General features: G+C 40.5%; 1 protein-coding gene across 6 annotated transcripts in view; it reads right to left on the bottom strand.

The window, feature by feature from the left end:
• Window positions 1-15,799, bottom strand: part of MTHFD2L (methylenetetrahydrofolate dehydrogenase (NADP+ dependent) 2 like) — a 113,642-nt gene that overhangs the window by 77,358 nt on the left and 20,485 nt on the right. For all 6 annotated transcript variants that reach the window (XM_059668554.1, XM_059668562.1, XM_059668537.1 and 3 more), the window contains one exon: window positions 1,649-1,801. In XM_059668554.1, coding sequence (XP_059524537.1) covers window positions 1,649-1,801 — 153 coding nt within the window. The remainder of the gene's footprint in view (window positions 1-1,648; window positions 1,802-15,799) is intronic.

Genomic DNA, 15,799 nt, shown 5'->3' on the forward strand with positions numbered 1-15,799 from the left:
ACTAAGGTTTACATGAAGAGTTAGAAGAACTGAGACTTAAATATATTAACTGCTAATTACAAAGTAAAGTACAACAATGTCAAGTTTCATTGAGCACAACTGGAACAAAATAAAGTGGGGGCAGTATTTTCCACAAAGCTCATGCACTTTACTTCACAGGAGAGCAGCACTAAACTTAGGGACTTAAGAGGTATGAAAGATAAAACTTGCAGATTTAACACTATTAACCACTTTAGGGCATAGTTTCTCATAAGTAAAATGAAGAAGTTAGAATTAAGGGTGTTGTTTTTTCTCAAATACTAACATTATCAGAGTATAATTCTAGGATTTGCTTTCCTTTGGAAATTTTCTCTTTCGTTTGGAAAACAGTAGATTAGAAAGGAGATGCTGTCAGAAATGGAAGTGACAGTGGCAGAGCTCTCACAGGTGTACAGAGATATTTGCCTCTACACTGATTGACACCATATTGCCTTAGGGCAGTGGTTAGCAAGCTCATTAGTCAACAGAGCCAAATATCAACAGTACAATGATTGAAATTTCTTTTGAGAGCCAAATTTTTTAAACTTAAACTATATAGGCAGGTACATTGTTATTAACTTAATTAGGGTACTCCTAAGGCTTAGGAAGAGCCACACTCAAGGGGCCAAAGAGCCGCATGTGGCTCTCGAGCCGCAGTTTGCCGACCATGGCCTTAGGGGTCAGTTAATGTAGGGCAGCGGTTCTCAACCTGTGGGTCGCGACCCCTTTGGGGGTCGAACGACCCTTTCACAGGGGTCGCCTAAGACCATCGGAAAACACATATATAATTACATATTGCTTTTGTGATTAATTATGTTCAATTAGTAACAATGAAAATACATCCTGCATATCAGATATTTACATTACAATTTATAACAATAGCAAAATTACAGTTAAGAAGTAGCAACGAAAATAATTTTATGGTTGGGGGTCACCACAACATGAAGAACTGTATTAAAGGGTCGCGGCATTAGGAAGGTTGAGAACCACTGGTGTAGGGGTCAATTTACAAATGGCATTTAGAGCACAATTCAAGGGTAAATGTTTGTAATAAAAACCTAGGTCATTACAGATGATTCAAATATATTCAACACATTCTGTTTTTAAAGGTAGGGAAAAATATAATACATTTTAGAAAATGTACATCAAAATACATTATTTTTAGATTAAAAGTAGAGAGGCAAGCCTGCTATTAAAAAATTCCCTACAAGATGCAAGAGTGGCCAAAACCGGTTTGGCTCAGTGGATAGAGCGTCGGCCTGCGGACTGAAAGGTCCTGGGTTCGATTCCGGTCGAGGGCATGTACCTGGGTTGCGGGCACATCCCCAATAGGAAGATGTGTAGGAGGCAGCTGATCGATGTTTCTCTCTCATCGATGTTTCTAACTCTCTATCTCTCTCCCTTCCTCTCTGTAAAAAATCAATAAAATATATATTTTAAAAAAAAAAAAAGAAAGATGCAAGAGTGGTTACCTGTAAGCCCAGTATATCTTATTTTTGGATTATTCCTTGCCTTACAGAACTTTATATCTTTCTACAGAATCAGTGGGATTGAAGGGGTTCCATCAAGGCAATGCACAAGTTCTCCGTTTGGCTCTTAGCACCCACGTCCTGTAGCACAAATTACCAACCTGTTCTTTTGATTATTTCCCAAACAGCACTGGCAGTGGCAGGTATGAGAGAATGCTGATCAAGGCACAGTCTTCCAATATTGATAATATGAAATCCATCTACATCTTTTTCAGGGGCAATTCCATTGCATACAGTTCGCTCATCTACATGATCTGAAAAGTAAATAAAATTGGTCTAATTTTACAATTGTTTTTTTATTTGGAGGTATGGAACATGAAATGTGAGGACCTACAACCAGATCACTTATAAATCATTATTCTTTTCTTTTTCTTAACACAAAAATAGTAAGACAAAATGCTCTTGACCAATGGCTGCATTTAACTGCTGTAAGAGAATAGACAAGTACAGGGCCAGAGTGGCTGGCCTGGTGTACGGGAAAAGTCTATAAAATAAAACAATACCAATGAGATCTGGGGACACCCAGATGATAAGTCTTTGCCTCAATAAGCTTGCATATTTAAATTTATGTTTTACTATATTTTCACAAATAGGCTTTCATTAAATATTTCTAGCATTACAGATTAAAAGGGCTTGGTTAGTGTTAAAAATAGTCATTAGTGCCAAGCTTCATCCCAAATGACATAAAAAAGAAAATATTAAACACACATGCACATGCCATTTCCCTGAAGCACTAGCACACTGAAATCCAAAATATCATGGTTTCCTGTATGAAAGGAAAAGAACATAACTTGGGTAATGGATGAACTCATCAAATGAGATATGAGGTCAAATTAATGCTTCGATTCATTGATATATTGCTACCTATTCGCTCATCACAAATTGAAATAGTTTTTCTCCTCTGCTCTCCCACAAAACTGCTATAAAAAGTTCTCAGTACATTAGTTCATTTCGTTGATCACATTAGCTATTTGTATCTCTCACTCATGAGTGTGAGCGTTTTAGGGCACAACCTTGTCATATTAAACTGATCCACCCATTGCCTTTTCCATCTCAGCTGATGACAGTTCCCACCTTTTGTACAACTTGCCGAAAAAAACCTTGCGTCATCCTGAACACCTCCCTATCTTTCATATACAACATCCAATAAACTGGAAAATCTGTTGGCTCTTCCTTCGTAACATACCGAGCATGTCACTGCTCTCGCTGTGTCCATTGATACTGCTTTGGTTTGAGAGGCCATTATCTCTCCTGTGAATTCTAGTAACAGCCTCCTAATTAATTCCCTGTTTCTATTCTTGCATCCATACAATCTATTCACAAAATAGCAGACGTTATAGTTTTGAAAGGCATGTCAGCTCACACCACTCTCTTCAAAACCCTGCCCTTTTTACTGTTGTTCTGACAGGGATGGGAAACCTTTTTTCTGCCAGGGGCCATTTGAATATTTATAACATCATTCATAGGCCATACAAAATTATCATCTTAAAAATTAGCCTGTTATATTTGGTTAAACATTTAATTAACTCATCCTCAATGCCTAGGCAGGGTCAGACCAAATGATTTCGAGGGCCTTATGTGGCCCGCAGGTTGGACGTTCCCCACCCCTGAGCTAACATATCAGGTTTTTCCCGTCTTGATTAGCTCTCTTCTGTCTGCCTGAATCCTTTAAAAAAAACACAACAAAAAACTGTCACTTTGGTTAATTTCTCACTTCTTTCAAATCTTTGTTTAAATTCCACATTCCTTATAAAAGCTATTCTGACCACATTATTTAAAAACGTAAGTTCCATGTTTGATAATGTTGAAGTCATTTACACTGGACCAAACTTCTCACAAAGAAATAATTGTAAACATTAGAAAACTTATATTAAAAAGCAACTATCTGAAAACACTGGAGAGTCACTAGAAGTAGACAGATTTGGAAGAGAGTGGACATCTGAAAGAAAAAAATGTACTGAAAGAGTTTCCCATTTTGGAGGCTTTTCAGATCAGCTGGAATTTGGATAGAAATGTGCAGTCTTGCTTGCATAAGGAATCCAAGGACACAGTTTGGGGCTACTATGTCAGTTGGAAATTGAAGGGATATCACCCAGGAAAGAAGAGAGTGACACAGGGGAGATTCAAATTGTCTACAAACTCTGCCCGAATCTCTGACTGACCCCTGGACAACACGCCTGGGAGGCAAACTGCAAGAAGCCCACCTAAGAATAAGAGAACTAAACAGACCGCAGCTATGGCCCACCAAAAAAAAAGAAAAGCTTGAAGTCCCCAATATGATAGACATTTACAAAAAGTTTACAGCTAACATTATCTACACTAATAAAAGAGAAAAATGGTAATTGGCGTACGAGCTACACTTTTCATTGGCTAATCAGGGCTATATGCAAATTAACTGCCAACTAAGATTGGCAGTTAACTGCCAACAAGATGGTGGTTAATTTGCATATGCAGGCACAATGCAGGGAGGCGAAAGGGAAAGCAGGAAGAAGCCCCCTGCCACTGACAGTGATCAGAAACCCAGGGGGGAGCTAAGAGCTGGGGGGCAGGGCAAAGGCGGCCCTGGGGCCCCCCAGCCATGATCGGAGAATCAGGTGCCTTTTCCGCCCTGGCCAGTGATAGCAGGAAGTAGGGGTGGAGCCAGGGATGGGAGCTGGGCACGGTCGAAGCTGGCAGTCCCAGGAGCTAGGGGTCCCTTGCCTGGGCCTAAAGCGAAGCCCACGATTGCGGGGCCGCTGCAGCTGCGGGTCCCCACTGCCCGGGCCGGACGCCTAGGCCAGAGGCGTCAGGCCTAGGCAAGGGGCCGATCCTGCGATTTAAGGGTGATGGGGGTCAATGCCTGAGGGCTCCCAGTATATGAGAGGGGGCAGGCTGGGCTGAGGGACACTGCCCCCCCCCCCGACAGACATACCCAGTGCACGAATTTCGTGCACCGGGCCCCTAGTCCTATCTAATAAAAGAGAAAAATGGTAATTGGCGTACGACGATACCCTTTTCATTGGCTACTCAGGGCTATATGCAAATTAACTGCCAACTATGATTGGCAGTTAACTGCCAACTATGATTGGCAGTTAACTGCCAACTAAGATTGGCAGTTAACTGCCAACAAGATGGCGGTTAATTTGCATATGTAAGCACAATGCAGGGAGGCGAAAGGGAAAGCAGGAAGAAGCCCCCTGCCACTGACAGTGATTAGAAACCCAGGGGGGAGCTAAGAGCTGGGGGGCAGGGCAAAGGCGGCCCTGGGGCTGCCTTTGCCCTGGCCCCCAGCCATGATCGGAGAATCAGGTGCCTTTTCCGCCCTGGCCAGTGATAGCAGGAAGTAGGGGTGGAGCCAGCGATGGGAGCTGGGCACGGTCGAAGCTGGCAGTCCCAGGAGCTAGGGGTCCCTTGCTTGGGCCTAAAGCGAAGCCCACGATCGCGGGGCCGCTGCAGCTGCGGGTCCCCGCTGCCCGGGCCGGACGCCTCAGCCAGAGGCGTTAGGCCTGGGCAGGGGCGGAGCCTGCAACCGCGGGGAGCTGGGGGTCCCCTGCCCAGGCCTGACACCTCTGCCGGAGGCCTCAGGCCTGGTCAAGGGGCCGATCCGGTGATTGGTGATCGGAGGGTGATGAGGGTCAACTCCTCTGCCCGAGGCATCAGGCCTGGGCGGGGGGCGGAGCCGGGGATTGGGGGGATATGATGGTCCCCTTGCCCAGGCCTGAAGCCTGGGTCAGAGGCGTCAGTCTTGGGCGGGGGGTGGAGCAAGCGATCAGAGGGAGATGGGGGTCTCCTGCCCAGGCATGATTCCTGGGCCAGAGGCCTCAGGCCTGGGCGGGGGCCAGAGCCAGTGATCAGGGGGAGATGGGGGTCCCCTGTCCAAGCCTGACACCTCTGGCGGAGGCGTCAGGCTTGGGCAAGGGGCCGATCAGGTGATCGGAGGGCGATGGGGGTCTACGCCTGAGGGCTCCCAGTATGTGAGAGGGGGCAGGCTGGGCTGAGGAACACTCCCCCCCCCCCACACACACCCAGTGCACGAATTTCGTGCACCGGGCCCCTAGTATTTAATAAAATACTGAATCTTTTCCCTAAGATTGGAAGTAAGTAAGGGTACCCACTCCCACCATTTCTACTCAATGTTTTATTGGAGATCCCAGGTGGTGATTAGATGAGGCGGGGGAAGGCCTGAAGATCAGAAATGAAGAAGTAAAACCCTAGTCACAGATGGCATGGTTGCTTATGCACAATATCCTAAATATCCTATATAATGAAAGGCTAATATGCAAATCGACCAAATGGTGGAATGACTGGTCACTATGACACACACTGACCACCAGGGGGCAGATGCTCAAAACAGGAGCTGCCCCCTGGTGGTCAGTGCACTCCCACAGGGGAAGTGCCGCTCAGCCAGAAGCCAGGCTCACAGCTGGTGAGCACAGCGACAGTGGAGGGAGACTCTCCTGCCTCCACGGCAGCACTAAGAATGTACGACTGCCCCCTTAGGCCCTCTCCCCATGAAGAGCAGGCCTAAGCCATCAGTTGAATATCCCCTGAGGGCTCCTAGTTTGCAACAGGGCACAGGCTGGGCTGAGGGATCCCCCAAGTGCACAAATTTTGTACACTGGGCCTCTAGTTTACAAATAAAAAATAAAAGAATAAAATGAATTTAACAAGATCACAGAATACAAAGTCAACATACAAATAAATCAATTGTATTTTTTATACAAACAGCAACTACTAGACAATTAAATTCTAAAAATTCTATTTATAATAGTGTTCAAATCATAAAACATGTAGAAGTAAATTTTAAAGTATGGAAGATAACTTCTATAATGAAAACTACAAAACATCACAGGATGTCAATTCTTCCAAATTGATCTTTAGATTCAATGTAATCTCTATCATAATCCTATGAGGGTTTTTTGGTAGAAGCTGACAAACTGATTCTAAAATTTATATGGCTATGCAAAGAACTAAAAATATCCAAAGCAATCTCAAAAATGAGGAAAGTTTCTCAGTTGAAAGTATCTAGTTACATGAGAGTTTGTATTTTTCAAAATTTACAGATAAGTACATTTAAGATTTATTCATTTTAGTGCATGTAAATTTCACATGAAAATGTAAATACTGTAAATAATAATATGCACACTTATGTTTAGGAGTACATTCAGTGTTCTTACCTTTAAATGCTTCAAAAATAAGATGGACTGATAGATGGATAAATGGATAAATGTGATGTGTTAATAATTAGAATCTACGTTGGGGGCATGTGGTGTTCACTGTACCATTCTTTTAACTTTTCTGAATGTTTGAAATTTGTCATAATAAAATATTGAGGGGAAAACAAAAAGACAACCTGTTCCCCAATATCTCGATCTTCTTTACCATGCTCCATTTCTTTTTTCCCCCACAGCATATCAACTTTTAATAAATATAATTACTTGCTGTGTTTATTTTCTATTGGCTGTCTCTCCTGCTACTTCATAAGGGAAGACATTTTCAACTTTTTTGTCACTGGTGTATTCCAACCACAAAGAATAATATCTAGCCTGGCTGGGATAGCCCACTGGTTGAGTGTTGACCTATGAACCAAGAGGTCACTGGTTTGATTCTGATAGGACACATTCCTGGGTTGCAGCCTGGCTCCTCAGTAGGGGGTGTGCAGGAGGCAGCTATTCGATGTTTCTCTCTCATCGATGTTTCTAACTCTCTATCCCTCTCCCTTCCTCTCTATAAAAATCAATAAAATATATTTTAAAAAAATAATAATAATAAATAATATTTAAGTTACACCCTATAGGTTCTACATCAAGGTTTCAAGACAGGAAATATTTACCAGGTGCTTACCACTTGCACAATATAATTTAAGAGTTGTTTCATCATCAAGGAGTGAGGGGATGAAAAAAGAATGTGGAGTAACTGCCATCTCACTGTACTTCTACATCCCCAAATTCGAGAACAGAGTAGAGCCTGGAGGCAGAGTGGGAGGTACGGCTCTCCACCCTTCTTTGCCCTCTCTCTCGTATAAGGCCATAGAAGCTGCAGCAACATCCCAGGCAGGCTTACTTCACGGGCTATAAAAACCGATGAATGGAGTGGAAACCTACACATCATGCAAAAGTTACTACCTCTGCCCTGCATGTATCTCTTAAGTGACCTGAAAAGTACACGGGGTTCCAAAAATAGCCTTATTCTTCAGAAGGAGTATTGAAGACACCTTGGTTTGTTAAGTCCTCAGTTTCCTAGGCACTACACTAAGAGACTCCTATCAAATATATAGTACAGCACTCGAAGCAGTGCATATTCTATAGAAGAAAACACATAGGTAGGTGAGCATGTCTATTCTAAGGAGCTTCTTTTACACACAAGGGAAAAGAAGAGATGCTGTGTTTGAAGGATCTTGCTTGCAAACATCTCGAGGACAGCTAGTCCAAATTTTTTTCCAACTACCACTTTCCCCTAGTGCTTAGCACAGAGTTGTATATAGATTGAACTCTAAATAAATAGTTGTTGAATTGGTAAATGAATGAAGAGGGTCACAAAGAAATCATATAAATGTATATTTTAAAAGACTTTCTACCAAAAAAAAAAATCCAGAAGTTTAAAAGGTCTTTTGATTTTGATAAATTCTTGACCCAAGATGAATACACTAGAAAAAATATGAGAATATCATGATAAAAGAAAAAAGGTGAAAAAGAAAAGAAGTAACCTCTGTAGTTCAAGAATTCCAGATTTTAAATATACTTTGAGAAGTATATCATCTCAAGTTTTATGATACTAGAGGCCTGGTGCACAAAATTCATGCACTCAGGGGGTCCCTCAGCCTAGCCTGTGCCCTCTTGCAGTTCGGGAGCCCTCAGCGAATGTCCGACTGATGGCTTAGGCCCGCTCTCCTGCCACCGCCACTGCAGGAGTCTCCCGCCACCGCTGCTGCGCTCCCCAGCTATGAGCCCAGCTCAGGGCTTCTGGCTGAGCAGTGCTCCCACTGTGGGAACACATTGACCACCAGGGGGCAGCTCCTGTGTTGAGTGTCACCTGGTGGTCAGTGCACATCATAGCAACCAGTGGTTCTGCCATTTGGTCAATTTGCATATTAGCCTTTTATTATATAGGATAACCTGTTTGTGATAGCAAGTACTCAGAAAGACGTAATTATATAGATTTGAGTGACTAAAAAAACTCTTGAGATGGATTTCACCTGGGTCTGAGTGGAAAGAGACATAAGTGGGTACAGAGACCTGCCAATCTCACTAATATGTCAATTATATCTCAGTAATTTACTCAGCTTCTAGTATAAACCATTAACATTTTTTAAAATCACTACTTTCTCAACATTGCCATCATGTGGTTAACTATTCCACATGCAGGAGATTCACCTTGCATTTTTGTCCCCTTGCTCATACATTCTTTGATTAAAATGTTACCTAAGAATTTCTTTTTAACTGGATGAATGGTATTGTGAGGATGGCTTTGTTTCTATGTGAATACTCAAATTTTGTCTGAAAAGATTTGGAATAAAATATTCTTTTCAAAATCTGGCCTTTTTTCTTTGAACAAACTTCAAATGCATAAAATGGTTGAATCATAATTTATGGCTTGAGATAAAATATCAATTTTGATCTAAGCACAATCCAATTACAAAATATATAAATAGCTATTTTTCATAAGGTAGGCATATGCAAATCCACCACCCCAAACAAAGTTATGGCTTTAACAGTCATCTATACCTAACCATACAGTCCGCCCATTAACCCATCTCCTTTCTTACTCCAACCTGATGTAAAGTTTATCCTGAATCCTGTGTGTAGTATTCCCATGTCTTCCTTTTCATATAGTTTTATTGCATTTATTTGTTTTCCAGAAATTCAGCAAATTTACCATCTAAGTGTTCTTATCTATCTATGGCTCCCATAATTTCTCTTTCAACTAAGTAGATATTGATTGTGACTCTGAATTTGATTCTCTCTCTCCATATTTTTGAGTGGTGGTTTTCCCTGCAACCTCAGTTCTTTCATGGGTCAAGAAAAAAAATTAATTCTTAATTTTATCGACTTTTCTTTGTTGTTAGGATAAGAGGATTTATGTTAATCTGGCTAGGAGTGGTCTTTGTTTAATTGGGTTGTTTTTATTTTCACTAAATTACTGATTTTTGAGAGCTCTTTGTATATTCTGTATGTACATGTTATCAAAATATGCTTTGCAAATATACTCCTCCAGTCTGTCTTATCTTTTCATTCTTTTTTTTTTAATATTTTTTATTGATTAAGATATTACATATGTGTACCCTCTACCCCCCCCCCCCCCCCCCGCTCATCCCCTCACCCCCCCGTTGTCCGTGTCCATTGGTTAGGCCTATATGCTTGCATATAAGTCCTTTGGTTGATCTTTCCCCCTTGCCCCCACCCTCCCCTACCTTCCCTCCAAGGCCCGACAGTCCAATCAATGCCTCTCCGTCTCTGGATCAGTCCTTGTTCATCAGTTTATGTTGTTCATTATATTCCACAAATGAGTGAGATCCTGTGGTATTTATCCGCTCTCCAGTTCCATCCATGCTGTGGCAAATGGTAAGAGTTCCTTTTTCTTCTTCCTCTTCTTAAAGAATACCTTTCAGCATTTCATATAATGCTGGTTTGGTGGTGATGAACTCCTTTAGCTTTTTCTTATCCGTGAAGCTCTTTATCTGACCTTCCATTCTGAATGATAGCTTTGCTGGATAAAGTAATCTTGGTTGCAGGTTCTTGCTATTCATCTCTTTGAATATTTCTTGCCACTCTCTTCTGGCCTGCATGGTTTCTGTTGAGAAATCAGCTGACAGTCGAATGGGTACTCCCTTGTAGGTAACTGACTGTCTTTCTCTTGCTGCTTTTAAGATTCTCTCTTTATCTTTTGCTCTTGGCATTTTAATTATGATGTGTCTTGGTGTGGTCCTCTTTGGATTCCTTTTGTTTGGGGTTCTCTGCGCTTCCTGGACTTGTAAGTCCATTTCTTTCACCAGGTGGGGGAAGTTTTCTGTCATTATTTCTTCAAAAAGGTTTTCAATATCTTGCCCTCTCTCTCCTTCTGGTACCCCTATAATTCTGATGTTGGTACGCTTGAAGTTGTCCCAGAGGTTCCTTACACTATCTTCATATTTTTTGAATCTCTTTTCTTTTTTCTTTTTCGGTTGGGTATTTTTTGTTTCTTTGTATTTCAAATCTTTGACTTGATTCTTGGGATCCTCTTGTCTGCTGTTGGATCTCTGTAAATTATTCTTTATTTCAGTCAGTGTATGCTTAATTTCTAGTTGGTCCTTTTTCATGTCTTCCATGGTCTCACTATACTCCTTGAGGGATTCATTAAATTTATCGGCGGTTTCCATAAAATTCTTGAAAAACCTTATAAACGTGGCCTTGAACTCTATATCCAGTCGTTTGCTTTCCTCCGTTTCTGCCATTTGTGACCTTTTTCTTTGTCTCCGCATTTTGGCTGCTTCCCTGTGTTGATAGAGTGGCCCTGCGCGCCAGGTGTCCTGTAGGGCCCAGTGGCTCAGCCTCCCCAGTTACCTGGGGTAGACACTCTTGGTGCACTCTTGGTGCCTTGGTTGTTGTAGGATCACTGGGAGGAATTGACCTCCAGGCCAATTGGCTGTGGGAATCAGCTGTGTCTGAAGTGGGAGAATGGTCCCCCTCTGACCACTGGGTACAGTGGCTCCTGGATCTAAGGAGGTGCCAATTCAGCCCCTGCCTGAGGCCACACAGCAGGAGCCACGAAGAGGCTCAGCTGTGAAGCAATGCAAGCCGCTGCGGGGCCTTGGGCCTTCTCTTGGAAGTTCCGGGTCTGCCTGGCTGGGCTGCAGTTAGGTACATTCACATGCAAAAGCCTCTGCCGCAGCCTGGGTGGGGCGGGGTCTCAGGGAGTCAAAGGGCGGTGAAAGCAGCTATGGTGATTCTCCGTGCCCGGAGTCGCGCGTCTCAGTGTCCCGGTAACGGCTGCAAGCGCCTCTGAGGGAAAGCCGCCCTCAAGTTCGCCCGCTGCCGCCTGATAGACCAGCCTCTCCCCGTATGAGCCCTGGGTCCCCAGAGACCCGCTGGAACCGGAGTTCAGAGCAGTCCGGAGCTTGTGATTCAAAAAGACAGCCGCGTCCTCAGGCGCCACCCCCTTTCCGCGCACACGAGCCGCCGCCGTACCTCTGCACTTCACCTCTGCAGCTCCGCTGGCTCTCAGTGTGCCCCTCTTTTCTTCTAGTTGTAGAAATTACACTCAGCCAGCCTTCCTGTTGTTCTGGACGATGTTTGCTCTGACCCTTGCGGCATTCTTCAATTGTTGTGTGAGGCGACAATTTCCCGGTGTTTATCTATGCCGCCATCTTAGTTTCTCCCATCTTTTCATTCTTTTAATAGTATCTTTTGAAGAGCATAGTTTTCTATTTCAGTGAAGTCTAATTTATCAAGTTCTCCTTTCATATCCACATAAAATCCAATTGTTCCAGCACCACAAGTTGAAAGCATATTATTTATCTTTCTACTTTTGTCAAAAATCAGTTGTCGATATAAGTGTGGTTCTATTTCTGGGCTTTCAATCTTGTTCCATTGATCTGTGTTTCTAACTTGGTTGGAATACCACATGGCCTTGATTACACAGCTTTATAATCAGTCTTAAAATCAGGCAGTATTAATATTCCAACTATGTCACTCATTTTTAAAGTTATTTTACTATTCTAAGTACTTTACATTTCCATATAAATTTTATAATTTGTCAATTTCTACAAAAATAGTATAATAGAATTTTAATTAGGACTCTCTTGAATCTACAAATCAATTTGAGGATAACTGACCCCTTAACAATATTTAGTCTTCCAATCCATGACTATAGTATATTAACATGTGGGTTATTTAAAGTGTATTGTATATTTTTCATTTAATTCCATTGTGGTGAGAAAACATACTTTAGGTACCATGAACCTTTTAAACAATGTAAAGCTTTATGACCTAGAAAATGCTATATCTTGATAAAGGTTCTATGTGAACTTAGAAAAAGTGTGTACTTTGTTCTTTATTAGAAGACTGTTCTATAAATGTCAATTAGGTCAAATTGGATGAAACTGTACTTCAAATCTCTATCTTTACTGATTTTTTGTACACATGTTCTTTCAATTATTGAGAGAGAAGTACTGAAATCTATTATTATAATTTTTAGTTAGTCTTCCTTTTAATTCTATTAATTTTTATTGAATTTACTTTGAAGCTTTCTTCTTGGATATATAAATAATTTAAATTGCCATTTATTTTTAATAAACAATTCCGTTATTACTCTGAAGTGACCTTATTTCTCCCTGGTAATATTCATCACTCTGGAATATACTTTATCCAGTATTAACATAATCACTTCACTTTCTTTTGATTAGTGTTAGCATAATATGTATTTTCCATCATTTTGCTTTTAACTTCTTTGTGTCTTTATACTTGAAGTGTGTGTGTTATAGGCAGCATATAGTTGGGCCTTGCTTTTTATTCAATCTGATAAAGTCTGATATTTGAGTTATTTACAACATTTTATTTTATTTAACCAAATCTATCAACTGTTATATGCTTTCATTATTGTCATTTCCTTTTTTTCTTCCCCCTTTAGAATAATTAAATGTCTTTAATAATTCCATTCTATTTCCTTTGTTGAGTTATTAGCTATAAATCTACCTCATTTCTTTGCTTTCTATCCAAATGAGTCCATGGAAACTGCTTGTACATTGTTTAATCCTTATGCAAACTTGTCCTCCAACATCAGAATTATAATCCTAACTTGAATTTTTTTTTACTTAAGATATTTCCACAATTGTAAAAATTAATCTCAGATTTCTAAATCATGAAATAATTTGAATTCAGATTATTAACCAAATGATAGAATATTGGAGGTGTAATGAATAGAATTGTTTCATTTGTTCATTTACTCATTGGTTCATTATAACAATCCTATCAGACTTGTACAGGAGAGGCTATCTCAACCCACTTCCACATAGCCCCCTACCAAAATGACTAATGTTTTCCACTGCTTCTGTAAAACATGCAGGCTGATGTCCAGGACTTGCCAAAAGGATATCAGAGAGTAGTTAATAAATTATTCCTGCTCCTACCAGTTGAATTTCATGATAATCAAGAAATAATTGTGCATTTACCTCAATCTGGTTTTGCCAATTATTTTGCAGTAAATTATGTAATTTAATTTTAAAATGATATAACCAAATAATAATGGACTGTGAAAACAGTTATATTTATGAAAATTAAGCTGAATGTTCTGGAAAGACTTAAGAAGTAAAAAGAATTAGTAATAATTTAGATAAAACCAAGACAACTATGAAATTAGGGAGATATTTTCTAAATCTAGACAAAATTTCTCTCACCTTCACCTCCAACTGAAAATTATAGCCAATAAATCATAGGTATTATTAATGCTATAAGATGATACAAAATTCTAATCAGTAGGTTCCAAAGAGTCTTGGACCACACCAAAAAATTGATGAGTAAATGAGTTATTTAAAAGTTTTATGTTATAATACAATGTTTAAGCTAAATATGCATTATTTTTTATGATTTTCCTTTTTAATCAACTTTCTGTATTAACCAACAAAGTATATGATCCAAATGAGTTATATAGTTTCAATCCTCTTTTTACAAAGAGAAAAAAAGTGAGTCATCAGTTAAATAACAATCAGAAGGTCAGATTATAAACTCAGACTGCAAATATCCAAAGCTGAATGGTATCTTCTGCTGACAACAACATACCACTCAGTATACGATTACTAACGTAAGACATAGGCCACTTCAGGATGAATAGTCTATTTAATATTTATAGTCTTTATAATTATATTATAGTTTTTACTCTTGCTATTATCATTTTTTACCCTTACCAAAAACAAATTATGTATAATGATAGAAATATCATTACTGAGCAGGACAAAGCCATAACAATATAGGTTACAGGGCTGGAGAGCAAGTAGAACAGACGGAAGATCACTGAGGTAATTCTAGAGGAGATGGTAGTTACATGCACTAGGAACCTGAATGTGAATGTTTGAAACACATGCTTGCAATGTTCAGAGTCAGCATATGTAGGTCAATAAAGGTGAAAACAGCAGGCTCTGGAATCAGACTGCCTGAATTTGGGTCCTGGCTCTACTTTTGACTATCAAGTAACATTGGACAATTCATTTAACCTCTGTTTCCTCATCTGTGAAATGAAGACGATAACTCCTCGGCATAAGGCTGTCTTAAAGATTAAATAAAATAAGCTGCATAAAAGAGTGTCTGCAACATAGTAAGCACAGATTATTCACCAGATAACATAAGGTTCTCAACCTTCCTAATGCCGCGACCCTTTAATATAGTTCCTCATGTTGTGGTGACCCCCAACCATAAAATTATTTTTGTTGTTACTTCATAACTGTAATTTTGCTACTGTTATGAATCATAATGTAAATATCTGAAGTGCAGGATGTATTTTCAGGGGTCATGACCCACAGGTTGAGAACTGCTGGAAGTAATGCCATGAGTGACCAGTCTACGAGGATTCACATCTCAGTGCAATTACTTTCCAGCTCTGTAACCTTAAGGAAAGTTTAATTTCTTTGGGCCTCAAATTCCTCATCAGTAAAATGTGCATAATAAAAGCTCCAATCCCACAAGATTATTGTGAGGATTTCAATAAGTTAATAAATTTAGTGACTGAGATTAACTGCTTAATCTAATAAATGTTAGCCACTACTATTTTGTATATTACTGGCTTTTCAGCTAATTGAAAATTGCTCTTTCTACAAGTATCCAGATGTTAGTTACCACCTTTGGCTCCATGCTTCTCACCCTCCAAAATAAACAGGACTCAATTTATTTCTATACAGATAGATCACCAGTGCCATCTAGTGGTATTGCTAACAAATTCACCAAATGAGTGATATTACCCAAAAAAGGGTAAAATTTCTACAGATATAAATTTAATTTTTAAGACAGACTAAGTTGAATGTTGTTATTTGGAAATTTGTAACATTTTATATAACTACTAGAGGCCCAGTGTACAAGATTCATGCACTGGGGGGGGTGGGAGGGGGTAATGGCCCTCAGCCTGGCCTGTGCCCTCTCACAGTCTGGGACACCTGGGGGGATGTCTGCCTGCCAGCTTAGGCCCAATCCCCATGTCTTCCTGCTGGCTTAGGCCCGATCCCCCTGGGAATTGGGCCTAAGGTGGCAGGCAGACATCTCTCTCTCAGTCCACCCACCTGCCACTGCTTTGCTCGCCAGCCATGAGCCCAG

The sequence above is a fragment of the Myotis daubentonii genome, chromosome 1 (assembly GCF_963259705.1).
Source record: "Myotis daubentonii chromosome 1, mMyoDau2.1, whole genome shotgun sequence".
Lineage (NCBI taxonomy): Eukaryota > Metazoa > Chordata > Mammalia > Chiroptera > Vespertilionidae > Myotis > Myotis daubentonii.